The 16,510-nt window shown below is 36.8% G+C and overlaps 1 protein-coding gene across 18 annotated transcripts in view; it reads right to left on the bottom strand.

Annotated features, from left to right (window-relative positions):
• The window catches only part of SCEL (sciellin), a 320,878-nt gene that overhangs the window by 28,435 nt on the left and 275,933 nt on the right, over positions 1 to 16,510 (bottom strand). For 12 of the 18 annotated variants that reach the window (XM_045054657.1, XM_019828151.3, XM_019828143.2 and 9 more), the window contains 4 exons: positions 12,155 to 12,214; positions 11,467 to 11,526; positions 5,537 to 5,596; positions 3,389 to 3,451 (listed from right to left, as the gene is read on the bottom strand). In XM_045054657.1, coding sequence (XP_044910592.1) covers positions 3,389 to 3,451; positions 5,537 to 5,596; positions 11,467 to 11,526; positions 12,155 to 12,214 — 243 coding nt within the window. The remainder of the gene's footprint in view (positions 1 to 3,388; positions 3,452 to 5,536; positions 5,597 to 11,466; positions 11,527 to 12,154; positions 12,215 to 16,510) is intronic. The other 6 variants (XM_019828136.2, XM_019828157.2, XM_019828164.2 and 3 more) reach the window with 6 other exon arrangements.

The following is a 16,510-nucleotide window of genomic DNA, read 5'->3' as shown; positions in this document are numbered from 1 at the left end:
ATAGGACTGGGGTGCCTGGATGACTCAGTCAGTTAAGCGTCCAACTTTTCATTTCAGCTCGGGTCATGATTTCACAGTCTGCGGGTTCGAACTCCATGTCAGGCTCAGCGCTGACAGTGGACACAGCCTGCTTGAGATTCTCTGTCTCCCTCTCTGTCTGCCCCTCCCCCACTCGTGAGCGTGTGTGTTCTCTCTCTCTCTCAAAAATAAATAAACATTAAAAAAAATAGAAATCACAGGACTGAGAATGCCTGCTTTCAGTACCATCTTGGACAGCAACTTGCCTGTCTACCCTTCCCTCCAAACAGTCCTTTCTCCTTATATAAAAATAAGAGACATTTTACTTGTCAAAAATATTAAAACAATGTTGAGAGCTGAAGGGGCGCCATTTAGAACTTCATCACTGAAAAGTTCTGAGAAAAAGTCTGCATTTCCCTCCCCCAAACCTAATATTTCCATTGAATGTGTTTCCCAGCCCCTGGCTTCCATCATTGTTCTCAGATTGCCACGGTAGACAGAAAGCTGCTAACTGAATTTTCACTGTTTTGAGTTATCTTCAGGAATAGTATTCGCAATTAACGATAACCAATTGGTTTCTACAAATACTATTAAAGGAAGGATTATCCTATAAGAGCTATCCAAAATATAATTTCCTTGTATAAATTGATTGCAAGATTTAGTATAAAGCTCAACTGTGCCTAAAAGACAATGATCTCTAAAGTGAGATTATTTTACACCTTAAACTATTGTAACACTGTATGTTAACTGTACAGGAATTAAAAAATTTTTTAAATAAAATAAAGTGAGGTTAATTTCATAGATTAGAATAAAAAATACAAAGAATAAGACTTTGTAGAGAAGATAATGTGTTCAAAGGCCATAATATTTTCTAGTGTAACTACATACAACATTCATGTGCCAACATGATTAAACTGCACACACAACCATGGGAACTTCCATTTTCACTCTTCTGATGAGCACAGAAAATGTCATTTATGCAACAACCTGGGAAAGTGATATTCAAATTACTGTTTCATAAAGCGCATTAAGAAATACATTTTAGGGGCGCCTGGGTGACTCAGTCAGTTAAGCATCCAACTCTTGATTTTGGCTCAGGTCATGATCTCAAGGTTCGTGAGATTGAGCCCCTGCTATTAGCACAGAGCCTGCTTGAGAGTCTCTCTCTCCTACTCTCTCTGCCCCTTACCTGCTCACACTTGCAGGCATTTGTGCTCTCTCTCTCAAAATAAATAAATAAACTTAAAAAAAAGAAATAAGGTTTACATCACAACTCAATACTCTCTTCAGATAGAGATATGCACACTCACACACACACACATGAGCAAACACAAATTTCATTAAATAATACCCTTACTACATAATAACTCTCATGTTTTCCACTCTATTTAATTAATTTTATTTAATTGAGGGAAAGTGCTGATTGCTACTTGCTGTATTAATTACAAGACCCGTTGGTGGGTTTTGACCCATAGTTTGAGAAATCTTGGCTTAGAAAATATATAATTGTATGCTATGTTCTACCACTACTGAAAAGACAACAGTGTTTTAACAAAACGAGGATCTCAGTATCAGTTCTGAATTGCCTTGATTGATAGCATCACACAATTTATCTCAATGACTTGAAAATAACAAATTTATAGACCCCCTTTTCAGGCCTTGGGTCCCTGAAAATGCAGAAATCTTATATCTAAACTTTATCCAGGAAAAATGTAACATTCTTTCTGTAACAAGTTTCTGCTTTCATTTGTTTTGCTTTAAGGATATAGTAAAGGGATATGTTAGAATATTTATCTATCACTGACTCCATGTAGTTTAAGAGCTGCAAAGTGTTTTGCAGCCATTTGCACATTTGTGCCATTGTCACCTATGAAATAATATTTCAAGTGACCCTGTAGAGCAGTAAAGGACACCTTCTGGCTGTCCCATGGCAAGAGCAACAATCCTAGCTTTATAAACCTCCACTATTTCTGGAGGTGTTTAATTAACTTTCATTTCTTTTAAGATCAAAGTTGGTGTGCTGGGAGCCCCAGGAGTTGGGCTGGGAGTTAGAAGAACTCACGGAGACTATGAGATTTTTGCTCCTGGCCTCAGTATTCTCATCTGTAAAATGAGGAGACTGGAACATCTCTAAGACTCTGCCCATCTCCAACGTCTTCTACTCCTAGGAAACTATGGATATGGGCTTGACTGCCTGTCATGTTTATTAAATTAGCTATTCAGTGCTTCTTTTCCCTTTTAAATGCAATGTACTGACAATGCATTCTATATTCAGCAAGCAGTACATTAGTGTTCCAAAATGTAATATATTAAATTGACAACCTATTCTTCTCTTGGAGTAACATCTCTGTGCCCTCCAGTACATAATTAGCTTTAATCTATGATAATTGCCTGCTGTTAATAAGACTGAGTATGTCTACTGAATTCTCTTTTTGGCATCCATGGCCTATAATTATACCTAATGTGCAACTAATGATACCTAGTTGTAAGCTTCAAACCCAATAGGTTCCTCATAATTATTCATTCCCTAACAGATCACAAAACTATCAGTCTTCCACTAGTTTTCTCCGTGACCCTGGTCAGATCACTTAACCTTTGTCTGTTTCCTCTTCTGGAAATTGAATAGGTTTGACTGAAACAGGGGTTTTCAAAATTGTTCAGACTAACAGGGCTGGGAGTTCTCTGGGATTCCTTCCTTGATCTCTAAAATTTTGCAGTTTTTATATGTACCAACTAAACTCAAAAAGGGAAATCAATATATGTATATAGTGTGCAAGAGTTTAAAAATCTTCATGTACCCAGAGACAAAAAGCGAATTTATTATCTTACAGACACTGCCTAAAGAAACACCAAATTTTATGTCCACAACTTTGCTGGGAGCATCAGACCATCTAAGAAACAATAAACCTCCTAAAATTTCCACCGACTACCAGAAAATGCTCTATGAAATGAAGTAAAGGTAATGCTGCTACTACATCTAATAAAGTGTTCTAGGTGTTTTTAGGAATTAACTATTATTAACAAATTGTCATCAGTTCGAGAGACAAAGGTGTTAACATCAATATCATAAAGGAAAAAACAACAAATTAGCACATAGACCAGCTATGTTCTCACAATCGGTCTCTTCAACTGCTTCACTTGAGGTGGAAAGAAGTAAAGACACCAGCATATTATTTTCTTCAGTTACCTCTCTTTCTTGCTAGGAACAAATAGATATTTATTTCCAGGAATATATCAAAATCATGATGGTTTTTCAAGACCTATATTCAGTTTGCCCACAGAATGACTACAAATTATTTACATTTGTATTGTGTTTTAAGAGGAAAAACAAAACACAATAAAACAAAACAAATTAACATCTTTCTCTTACCCGGCCATGTTTTTGACAGCTTTGGGGCCTACATTAATAAGTTCATCAAGACTTGCTTTACTGCTAAAACAAAATAAAATAAAAGGTCAAATTCAGCTGGAAACCAGCAAATTTTATGACTGACATTTTTTTCTTTTGACACATGTAAATCATACAATGGGATCCTAGATAAAAGTAACAAGTGTACTGAGTTTCTACTTCCCAAAGTTTTTAAAATCCTCAAAACAACCCACTGAGGTAGATATCACCATCTTCCCTTTACAAATAAAGAAACCGAGCTTCCTGGAAGGTAGGGCACTCTTTGGGGGCAGGTAGGAAGAAGTGATTAAGAATGAACCAGGTTTGAAACCATAGCAACTGGACCCCAAACCTCACGCTCCTTCCCACTATCATCCTTTCTCTCTGTCCACAGTAACTGCTTACATCTCCACCATGCTCTTCACCAATGTCATCGCAGTAATCCTGAGAGGGAGCTTGGACTTATTCTGGTATGCATTTCTTGACTTTTGACCCCATATACGATGAGTCTTAACTCCCCAAGAAGACAGAAATATATTCAATGTCATCCAAAAATATTCTAGTATAAGAATAAGAATAGTATAGGAATGTTATGCATGCCACCAACTTTCTCGAGTCATTTAGAGATCAATCTTTGGGTTTGTGAAAGAGTAGAAAGCCAATATTCTTTGTTTTATCCGGCTTTATGAATTTACAATTAATTTACTATGAATTTACAGTAATGATCTAGTTATGCTATTATTGTGTCAAAATGAATTTCTCAAATGGTAATTATAAAGAATTTGCTTCAATACCATAGTAAAGTAAATTGAAACAATGAAAAAATCCAACACCACTACATATCAATAAATCAATTTGTTCTCATTTTTTTTCATGTCCTCTTTCAGAATGCCTTTAGCCAAATGATTAATCTTATTTTTTGGCAGAAATTGGAGACTTGCTCAAAAGTCTCAGTAATCTTGGTAAAACCTACCTTGTGTATGCTGAGGGAATGAGTTTGGATCCTAAAAAAATGTTGCAAGTTGCAATAGGTGGTAAAATCAACTAAAATCAATAATAATGTGTACATTTTTTTCAACTTGAATATTAAATTAAATAATTGTTGCCAACTTAAAACTTCATCATTACTTGAATTCTTTTTAGCCCTATGTAAAAGCAGGTGGCTGTGAATTCATTTCTTACACAATTATGTACATATGAGAATTTAGTTTTATTCTTGTTTCTTTCAAGACAACCCCAAATTTAAATTACTCTTGAGCTTTTCACTTTCCACATTATATTTTGTAGCAGAATTAGCATTTAGGATGTTTTGGGAGGTTGTAACAAACAAAAGAAAAATATAAACATATAAGATTTATCATTTCCATGTGTTCCCCATTTCCATCCCCTCCAAAAACAACAAAAACAAAAGCAAGCAAGCAAAACAACATAACCTAGGACTTTTAAAAAACAGTTACTTCCTGATTTAAGGTATGCAGGTAATATATATAACATGAATCTGTAACATTGAAGCTACTCTAAGATATTAATTAAATCACTTCAGAATTGCACTTCATGTAGTGCTAAATCAGAACAAGCAAGACTTCAGATTACATAAATTGCTTTTATTCTAAACACTCAAATGAATAATCATAGCTCTAAAGACACATTATTATAACAATGGGCTTTCATACCAACATTAACACCAAAAGCCTAAACAAGAAGGTTAATGTGGTATACCTTATTATTGTACAATATGCTATATACCCTGAAGAGAAAAAAAGGCCAGAAATGTTTGTATCATTTAATTAATCTTTCCAGTTAACTCATAAACTAATTTAATCACACACAGGCCCTTTCATGTAAATGATTGCAACGTATTATGTGGAACTATTATACTGAAATAGAATTATGTTGAAATCCCAAGCACAATTGCATACTGATAAGAGACATTATAAGAAATTCTCTATCCTCCATTAAAGCTCACGGCCTGGGAGCCCTGAGCAAGGACCTGAACACCAGGTTTCTAACACAGCTGTTGATTTTTGGTCCCATCACTGGCTGTCTCCATGGTGGGACAATGAGTTTTATTACATTTTTTTAAGTTAAACAGAAAAACACAGAGGTACAGAAGAGTTCCACGAACCTCACCTTTGGTTAGTTCTGTTTGTTTCGGGAGCCACTTTGATGAGACTGTCAAGACTGTGGCCCCTTTAAACATGGAAGAAGTGATCAGATCAGTGGTTGATTTATATCATGTGGTTGCAAATATTTGTTAAAACTGAGAACCATTTTATATTGTAAAAATATTTTATTGTAAAATATTTATAAATATAGAGTTCATCTCAAAGGATTGGAATTTTCAGTCCTACGAATATATATATTTGGACATAACTACAGCTGCATAGAAGTAATAAAAAATAATCAATGGTTTTAGAAAATTCATGATATGCCAGGCACTGTTCAAGTGATTCACAAGATTTATATAATTTAATCAATCATCCAATATAGGAAGTATTATCATCCCATATTCACAAAGGGAAAAACTGAGACACAGACACAGAAAGATTAAGTGAAAGTGAAGTAATCTAACTCAAGAGTTAGATTCCATGATACCAACTTTCCATGATACCGTGATTCCATGATACCAACCATTGTACTGGAACTTAGTAATTGAATTAGCATTGGAGTGACGAGACAGCACCTGGTCCAATTTCCTTATTGTGAGGACAAGAACACTGCAGCCCAAATAGAAGTGACCAACTACATTTCACACGGTTAGTGAGGGCAGAGCCAGACCTAGATCCAAATCTATAGTCTCCCATTTAGTTCTCTTTCACCTCTTCTATGCCATCCTCTGCTTAAGAAAAATATACAAATTGGGACGCCTGGGTAGCTAAGTCAGTTAAGCATCCAACTCTTGATTTCGGCTCAGTTCATGATCTCACAGTGGGTCGTGAGATTGAGCCCCACATCAGGCTCTGTGCTGGCAGCTTGGAGCCTGCTTAGAACGCTCTCTTTCCCTCTCTCTCTGCCCCTCCCCCACTCATGTCCACACACACATGTTCTCTCTCTCAAAATAAATAAACTTTAAAAAAAAGAAAAGAAAAAGAACAAAACAATTAAGTGTCATGTCCATTCTTGGAAATCAACTGTGCATCTAACTAATCAAAGTTACCTCCATTATATTAAAACTTAGTTAACCATTTTATTATTTTTTTTAATATATGAAATTTATTGTAAAATTGGTTTCCATACAACACCCAGTGCTCATCCCAAAAGATGCCCTCTTCAATGCCCATCACCTACCCTACCCTCCCTCCCACCCTCCCCCCCCATCAACCCTCAGTTTGTTTTCAGTTTTTAAGAGTCTCTCATGGTTTGGCTCTCTCCCACTCTAACCTCATTTTTTTTTCCTTCCCCTCCCCCATGGGTTTCTGTTAAGTTTCTCAGGATCCATATAAGAGTGAAAACATATGGTATCTGTCTGTCTCTGTATGGCTTATTTCACTTAGCATCACACCCTCCAGTTCCATCCACGTTGCTACAAAGGGCCATATTTCATTCTTTCTCATTGCCACATAGTACTCCATTGTGTATATAAACCACAATTTCTTTATCCATTCATCAGTTGATGGACATTTAGGCTTTTTCCACAATTTGGCTATTGTTGAGAGTGATAAACATTGGGTTACAAGTGCCCCTATGCATCAGTTCTCCTGTATCCCTTGGGTAAATTCCTAGCAGTGCTATTGCTGGGTCTTAGGGTAGGTCTATTTTTAATTTTTTGAGGAACCTCCACACTGTTTTCCAGAGTGGCAGCACCAGTTTGCATTCCCACCAACAGTGCAAGAGGGTTCCCGTTTCTCCACATCCTCGCCAGCATCTATAGTCTCCTGATTTGTTCATTTTGGCCACTCTGACTGGCGTGAGGTGATATCTGAGTGTGGTTTTGATTTCTATTTCCCTGATAAGGAGCAACGTTGAGGATCTTTTCATGTGTCTGTTGGCCATCTGGATGTCTTCTTTAGAGAAGTGTCTATTCATGTTTTCTGCCCATTTCTTCACTGGATTATTTGTTTTTCAGGTGTGGAGTTTGGTGAGCTCTCTATAGATTTTGGATACTAGCCCTTTGTCCAATATGTCATTTGAAAATATCTTTTCCCATTCCATTGGTTGCCTTTTAGTTTTGTTGATTGTTTCCTTTGCTGTGCAGAAGCTTTTTATCTTCATGAGGTCCCAATAGTCCATTTTTGCTTTTAATTCCCTTGCCTTTGGGGATGTGTCGAGTAAGAGATTGCTACGGCTGAGGTCAGAGAGGTCTTTTCCTGCTTTCTCCTCTAGTGTTTTGATGGTTTCCTGTCTCACATTCAGGTCCTTTATCCATTTTGAGTTTATTTTTGCGAATGGTGTAAGAAAGTGGTCTAGTTTCATTCTTCTGCATATTGCTGTCCAGTTCTCTCAGCACCATTTGTTCAAGAGACTTTTTTCCATTGGATATTCTTTCCCGCTTCGTCAAAGATGAGTTGGCCATACTTTTGTGGGTCTAGTTCTGGGGTTTCTATTCTATTCCATTGGTCTATATGTCTGTTTTTGTGCCAATACCATGCTGTCTTGATGATTACAGCTTTGTAGTAGAGGCTAAAGTCTGGGATTGTGATGCCTCCTGCTTTGGTCTTCTTCAAAATTACTTTGGCTGTTCGGGGCCTTTTGTGGTTCCATGTGAATTTTAGGATTGCTTGTTCTAGCTTCAAGAAGAATGCTGGTGCAATTTTGATTGGGATTGCATTGAATGTGTAGATTGCTTTGGGTAGTATTGATATTTTAACAATATTTATTCTTCCAACCCATGAGCACGGAATGTTTTTCCATTTCTTTATATCTTCTTCAGTTTCCTTCATAAGCTTTCTATAGTTTTCAGCATACAGATCTTTTACATCTTTGGTTAGATTTATTCCTAGGTATTTTATGCTTCTTGGTGCAATTGTGAATGGGATCAGTTTCTTTATTTGTCTTTCTGTTGCTTCATTATTAGTATCTAAGAATGCAGCTGATTTCTGTACATTGATTTTGTATCCTGCGACTTTACTGAATTAATGTATCAGTTCTACCAGACTTTTGGTGGAGTCTATCGGGTTTTCCATATATAATATGATTTATCTGCAAAAAGTGAAAGCTTTGCAAAATTTGCCAATTTTGATGCCTTTGATTTCCTTTTGTTGTCTGATTGCTGATGCTAGCACTTCCAACACTATGTTAAACAACAGCGGTGAGAGTGGACATCCCCGTTGTGTTCCTGATCTCAGAGGGAAAGCTCTCAGTTTTTCCCCATTGAGGATGATATTAGCTGTGGGCTTTTCATAAATGGCTTTTATGATGGTTAAGTATGTTCCTTCTATCCCGACTTTCTCGAGGGTTTTTATTAAGAAACGATGCTGAATTTTGTCAAATGCTTTTTCTGCATCGATTGACAGGATCATATGGTTCTTATCTTTTCTTTTATTAATGTGATGTATCACGTTGATTGATTTGCGAATGTTGAACCAGCCCTGCATCCCAGGAATGAATCCCACTTGATCATGGTGAATAATTCTTTTTATATGCTGTTGAATTCGATTTGCTAGTATATTGTTGAACTTTTGCATCCATATTCATCAGGGATATTGGTCTGTAGTTCTCTTTTTTTACTGGGTCTCTGTCTGGTTTAGGAATCAAAGTAATATTGACTTCATAGAATGAGTCTGGAAGTTTTCCTTCCCTTTCTATTTTTTGGAATAGCTTGAGAAGGATAGGTATTATCTCCGCTTTAAGTGTCTGGTAGAATTCCCCAGGGAAGCCATCTGGTCCTGGACTCTTATTTGTTGGGAGATTTTTGATAACTGATTCAATTTCTTTGCTGGTTATGGGTCTGTTCAAGCTTTCTATTTCCTCCTGTTTAAGTTTTGGAAGTGTGTGGGTGTTTGGGAATTTGTCCATTTCTTCCAGGTTGTCCAGTTTTTTGGCATATAATTTTTCATTGTATTCCCTGATCATTGCTTGTATTTCTGAGGGACTGGTTGTAATAATTCCATTTTCATTCATGATTTTATCTATTTGGGTCATCTCCCTTTTCTTTTTGAGAAGCCTGGCTAGAGGTTTATCAATTTTGTTTATTTTTTCAAAAAACCAACTCTTGGTTTCATTGATCTGCTCTACAGTTTTTTTTTAGATTCTATATTGTTTATTTCTGCTCTGATCTTTATTATTTCTCTTCTTCTGCTGGGTTTAGGGTGTCTTTGCTGCTCTGCTTCAATTTCCTTTAGGTGTGCTGTTAGATTTTGTATTTGGGATTTTTCTTGTTTCTGGCGATAGGCCTGGATTGCAATGTATTTTCCTCTCAGGACTGCCTTTGCTGCATCCCAAAGCATTTGGATTGTTGTATTTTCATTTTCATTTCTTTCCATATATTTTTAAATTTCTTCTTTAATTGCCTGGTTGACCCACTCATTCTTTAGTAGTGTGTTTTTTAACCTCCATGCTTTTGGAGGTTTTCCAGACTTTTTCCTGTGGTTGATTTCAAGCTTCATAGCATTGTGGTCCAAAAGTATGCATGGTATGATCTCAATTCTTGTATACTTATGAAGGGCTGTTTTGTGACCCAGTATGTGATCTATCTTGGAGAATGTTCCATGTGCACTCAAGAAGAAAGTATCCTCTGTTGCTTTGGGATGCAGAGTTCTAAATATATCTGTCAAGTCCATCTGATCCAATGTATCATTCAGGGCCCTTGTTTCCTTATTGACCATGTGTCTAGATGATCTTTCCATTGTTGTAAGTGGTGTATTAAAGTTCCTTGCAATTACCACATTCTTGTCAATAAGGTTGCTTATGTTTGTGAGTAATTGTTTTATATATTTGGGGACTCCCATATTCGGCACATAGACATTTATTTAGTTCTTCTTGATGGATAGACCCTGTAATTATTATATAATGCCCTCCTTCATCTCTTGTTACAGGCTTTAATTTAAAGTCTAGTTTGTCTGATATAGGTATGGCTACTCCAGCTTTCTTTTGACTTCCAGTAGCATGATAAATAGTTCTCCATCCCCTCATTTTCAATCTGAAGGTGTCCTCAGGTCTAAAATGAGTCTCTTGTAGAGTCCATCTTGCAAATAGATGGCTCTTGTTTTATTTATCCATTCTGATACCCTATGTCTTTTGGTTGGTGCATTTAGTCCATTTACATTCAGTGTTATTATAGAAAGATATGGGTTTAGAGTCATTGTGATGTCTGTAGGTTTCATGCTTGTAGTGATGTCTCTGGTACTTTGTCTCACAGAATCCCCCTTAGGATCTGTTGTAAGGCTGGTTTAGTGGTGATGAATTCCTTCAGTTTTTGTTTGTTTGGGAAGACCTTTATCTCTCCTTCTATTCTAAATGACAGATTTGCTGGATAAAGGATTCTCGGCTGCATATTTTTTCTGTTCAACACATTGAAGATTTCCTGCCATTCCTTTCTGGCCTGCCAAGTTTCAGCAGAGAGATCTGTCACGAGTCTTATCAGTCTCCCTTTATATGTTAGAGCACGTTTATCCCTAGCTGCTTTCAGAATTTTCTCTTTATCCTTGTATTTGCCAGTTTCACTATGGTATGTCATGCAGAAGATCAATTCAAGTTACATCTGAAGGGAGTTCTCTATGCCTCTTGGCTTTCAATGCCTTTTTCCTTCCCCAGATCAGGGAAGTTCTCAGCTATTATTTCTTCAAGTACACCTTCAGTACCTTTCCCTCTCTCTTCCTCCTCTGGAATACCAATTTTATGTAGATTATTTCTCTTTAGTGCATCACTTAGTTCTCTAATTTTCCCCTCATACTCCTGGATTTTTTATCTCTCTTTTTCTCAGCTTCTCCTTTTTCCATAAATTTATCTTCTAGTTCAGCTATTCTCTAGTTAACCATTTCAGACATGAGTTCAGGGAGGTCACATTCTTAAACTATCATTGACCTCAGTGTCAGTCTCTTAAAATATTAATTTAATTATCTTTTCAAGCATTGATATGTGTGAAACAAAAACAAAAAAAAAAGAAGCATATTAAAACTTACCCTTGCACACTTTTTCCTGTTCTCGGAACCACTTTGATGAGGTTATCAAGATCTTTGGAACTTAAACAAAAAAAAATGATAAGTAAAAATGGAATTAAATCAACTAAGTATTTATTTAAAAGATATATATGCTCAAGATGAATTTTTCTATTAAGTTTTAAGAGAAATCAATACCAGTCTATGGCCTTAATTTTAAAAAGTACAATTTTGACTTCCATATAGATCATCGATATACTGGCTCAGATTCTTATTTACCCTCAAAATAAAACCATAATATCAGGGCAATATTGAGTTTTTAAAAAATCAATCAGGAACAATATAGTGATTTGCAAAAACTTTCACACACCTCCCAAGTATTTAATCCAACACTGTAGCTGTTACTTAACTATATTTTGGTAATAATTTCCATTTTTGGTGCTTTCTTGCTTTAAAGGGATTTTATATCCATTATGTCATTTGATCCTTCAACAATCAAGTGACAATGGTAGAACAGACATGACCCTCATTTTATGACTAAAGAAGCCTCAGCTCAGAGTGTTCAAGGGACTTGCTCAAAGGCACCCAGCTGGGAAGTAATGGATTTCAGACTTGCTGATTCCAATGCAAAGATTTTTCTATATAGCTTCTCTGATGAGGGCCACAAATTGATGCAGTCAGGGAAGGAAGAAAGATAAGACATAATCTTCACCCTGCATTACTTCTGTTTACTTCAGGGGTCACGTTGATGAGATTGTCAAGGCTCTGGCCCCTTTAAAACATTGAAGAAACGGTGAGGTTAGTGATAGATTAACACCAAATGATGAAAACTATTTATTAAAACTCAGAAACTTTATTAACATTTACTGAGATCATGCCAAAGAATGGAATAATGTTAAAGTTGACTATGTAGGGATTTATACATCTCTGAGATTCAGTGAGACAATATTTTAATCTTGGCGACTTTAGGCCAGTCACAAATACTGCACTGAACTCTGTCTCTATTGTGATTCGTTTAATGTCATGCTCCTAACCTTTGCCAGGTGCGCTAAACATTTTCTAATAGTCTGTATATGCATCTCATGGAACATTCCAGAAGCCACATCATCTTAATATCAACTTCCAATATGCTGTGGGAATTTAAAATTAACCTTGAAGAATCCATATTTTGAAAAATTGACATTTATTAGTAGGTTTTCTATTCACAAGACTGGATGAAGATTAATATACCAGTTTGTTAAAGTCCGTGATATAGAACCTGGTATCTATCTGGCATTTATAAATATGTGTTAAAACTACAAATTTTGAGTAGTTGCATTGGCAACAAACAATAGGAAGATTAAAATCTATAGAGTTCTGAAATGTAAGATATATTTACTATAATAAAAAACCCCATGTAGTCATTAAAAACATGTCAGTATTTTGTTGTTATCTTTTAATATTCTGTTTCTAATCTTAATGGAATTTTGCTTTTCTTATTGTTTCTGTTTTCCACATACGCAGCACAAGCCAATAGCCCTGTGACCTACAGAGGATGCCACATGGGTAAAGGACATCCGCAGAAGGTGCTTTTTAAAAATGTTTATTTATTTATTTCAAGAGAGAGAGAGAGAGAAAGAGGGAATATGCACAGGAAGGGTAGAGAGAGGGAGAAAATCCCAAGCAGGGTCCATGCTGTCAGCGCAGAGCCTGATGTGGGACTCAATCCTACGAACTGTGAGATCATGACTTGAGTCAAAATCAAGAGTCGGGAGTTTAACCAACTGAGCCACCCAGGCTCCTCTAAAGAAGGTACTTTTATACCCTGTTTCTCCATGCTCTGTGACCCTACTAAGATTGTATCACAGTCTCTGAGGTTGCATGTATACAACATCACAGATACAGGTATTTTGAAGCAACTAGATGTTGACTTAAGATTTTACTTTTATCCAGATATCTGAGAATGTATATACCCAGGCTAAAAGCAGCAACAAAAAAAAAATGTGTGGACTTTTTTTATGCAAAATGAAACAACCTGAAAGAACCAACTATTCTACCCCAGAACACCCCCTTGTTGATGTGGGTTTTTTTTTTTTTACCTCTTGTTGATTTTTGCCTAAATGAAGTATGTGAGATTTAAATTCCAGAGTCAGAGAAAAAATATTCCAGGATTCTATTTTCACATTTGAGTACTCAAAAAAATAACACAACAGTAAGCATTACAACCGCTCCCTTGTAATACTTGTGTTGATTTTGGAGTTAGCTTTGATTATATTGCCAAGAACTTGATCTCTTTAACCATATTAAATAAAACATATATCAATGAGGGTTTATTTAAATCTCAAAGTAAATAAAATCAATAAAGAAGAGTGTTCTAATTAATGCAGTAATTTAAAATAATATTTTGAGTTAAACTATGTGAATCAATGCCCCATAGTGTACGCATCCTCAGTATTTATTCATTCCTTCAATCCACAAATAGTTATGGACACCTGTGAATAATACAGACATAGGCTTAGCCCTCATGAAGCTTCCATTCTAACTCAGGAAGAGGCAGGCAATATACAATCAAACATATAAATGAATGTCACAATTCTAAATAACAATACATGCTCTGAAGAAAATTAGAGAGTGCCTGGTGCCTGTGTTCTGGCACAGAACACAACTGGGGTTGGAGGAGGGGGTGGTGACAATTACATTTGGTGGTCAGAAATGACTTCTTTGAGAAAGTGACAATATGAGGGTAGAGCAGTCCCAAAATGGGAATAGCATATGCAGAAGTCTTAAATCAGGAATGAGCCAGGAATACAAAAAAGATCAGTTTGGCTGGACTTTACTGAACAAGTGAAAGACAATTGCTAAGGGTTAGAATTGTATTCTACCTGAAATGGACAAATATTGTACTTTTTTAAATAAGAGAGGGAGCAGGATTTGGCTTTACTTTTAACAGATATACAGTGGTGCCTGGGTGGTTCAGTCAGTTAAGTGTCCAACTTCGGCTCAGGTCATGATCTCGTGGTTCATGAGTTCGAACCCCATGTCTGGCTCTGTGCTGACAGCTCAGAGCCTGGAGCCTGCCTTGGGATTCTCTGTCTCCCTCTCTCTCTGTCCCTCCCCTGCTTGAGCACTCTCTCTCTCTCTTTCTCTCTCTCTCTCTCTCAAAAACAAATAAACAAAAAAAAAGTTAGGGGCACCTTGGTGGCTCAGTCAGTTGAGCGTCCGACTTCAGTTCAGGTCATGATCTCACGGTTCGTGAGTTTGAGCCCTGCATCAGGCTTTGTGCTGACAGCTCAGAGCCTGGAGCCTGTTTCAGATTCTGTGTCTCCCTCTCTCTCTGCCCCTCCCCCACTCATACTCTGTCTCTGTCTCTCAAAAATAAATAAACATTAAAAGATTTTTTTACGTTAAAAAAATAAAAGATCTACAGAACTTAATTATGCGTAGTAAAAGAAAAAGACAACTACTGTCCCTAAAAGCTCTCAGCAAGCACAAACACACACTGTGCATACTCCCAAGCATTGGACATGGGTGCACACACATACACATCCATGTACATATGTACTCATATACATACAAAAGCATAGATATACACGTATCCACGTATACACAGCATGCGTGCATTGTTATGCAATCACACACAGGTGCGTTTGCAAAAACATGCACATACTCATATGCATGTGGACTGGTGTACATACAAAGGTGCAACTGTACATATATGCACATTCATGCAAACACACACACATAAAACATTTATTTGCCTGTAGACACATGTAGGCATGCACATAGTCGCACATCAACATATGAAAAACAAGAGGTGACTATTTGAAATACTCTTTTAAATAAAAATTAGCATGGAAGTCATGGATTTTTCTTGGAAAATCAAAGTAAATTAAATATTTGAACAGTATCTGAATCATTAAGAAAACATAATTCACCTGAATCTTTATCATTGCTCACAATTTCTTGCAGCTACTATGGGCCAGGCAGGATAATGTTATGATCCCTATTTTGTGGATGAGTAAACTGAAGCATGAGAACTAGCAAATGACCAAGCCAGAATTTGAACCCAGGTCTTTAGGATTCCCTGCTCACATTCACTACCTTGAGTTACCTCCCTGAACCCCCATGTAGCCATAGAAATCAATGCTTTCTTCTCAGTCTACTGGGTGCAAATACAAGTCTCAAACTCCCTGCGTTGCTGGACCATGTCATGTTGCTGAGAATAGCACACCAGCTTTTCAACTAGCTGAGTCCTTGCACTGCTAACTGGGCCTGCGGACATCAGTGACACATTTTCGAATCAACTAATAATATCATGTACTGAGTTAACTGAATGGAAAGAAGTTCAAAGGAAACCACATGGAATTATTTGGTGCACTGGTTTCAGCAACGTACCAACAAGCTCAGTTTCAAATATATTCCATCTGCTTTTTAAAAAATAAAAAGCAGGAGAATATAAGCTTTCAGGATTTACTTGAAAGTTAATGGGTAGGAGAACTCTTTTTTAAGTTTATTTATTTATATTTAGAGAGAGTGTGTGAGAGGGGGAGGGACAGAGAGAGAGAAGGAGACAGAGCCCGACTCAGAGCTCAAACTCATGGAACTGTGAGATCATGACCTGAGCTGAAATAACCCAGACAGCCTTAGGAGAACAAAGTACACTTTGTTAAGCTCTTCATTTTTATACACTACACTACATAGATATATACATGCTACACACAAAAACACTATATATGTGCACACATTGTTTGCACATAAACGCATCTACCTATATCCACACATACCACATACATATATTTACATGTAGTTATACTATATACACACACACATTTTGATGGTTAATTTCATATGTTAAGTTGGCTGGGCCACAGAAAGCCTACACATTGGGTCAAATGTTATTCTGGGTATGTCTGTGAGGGTGTTCGGGGATGAGATAAACATTTGAATCTGTAGACTGAGTAAAGCAAATGGTCCTCCCTAACATAAGGGCCATGACCCAATCAGTTGAGGATTAGAATGGAACAGAAAGACTGAGTTAGAATGGAGTTTTTCTGCCTGCCTGACTGACCTAAGACATCTCTTGGCATTG

The sequence above is a fragment of the Felis catus genome, chromosome A1 (genome assembly GCF_018350175.1).
Source record: "Felis catus isolate Fca126 chromosome A1, F.catus_Fca126_mat1.0, whole genome shotgun sequence".
In the NCBI taxonomy this organism is placed as follows: Eukaryota; Metazoa; Chordata; class Mammalia; order Carnivora; family Felidae; genus Felis; species Felis catus.
Note: the sequence above shows the minus strand (reverse complement) of the source record. Positions and strands in the feature narration are given on the sequence as shown.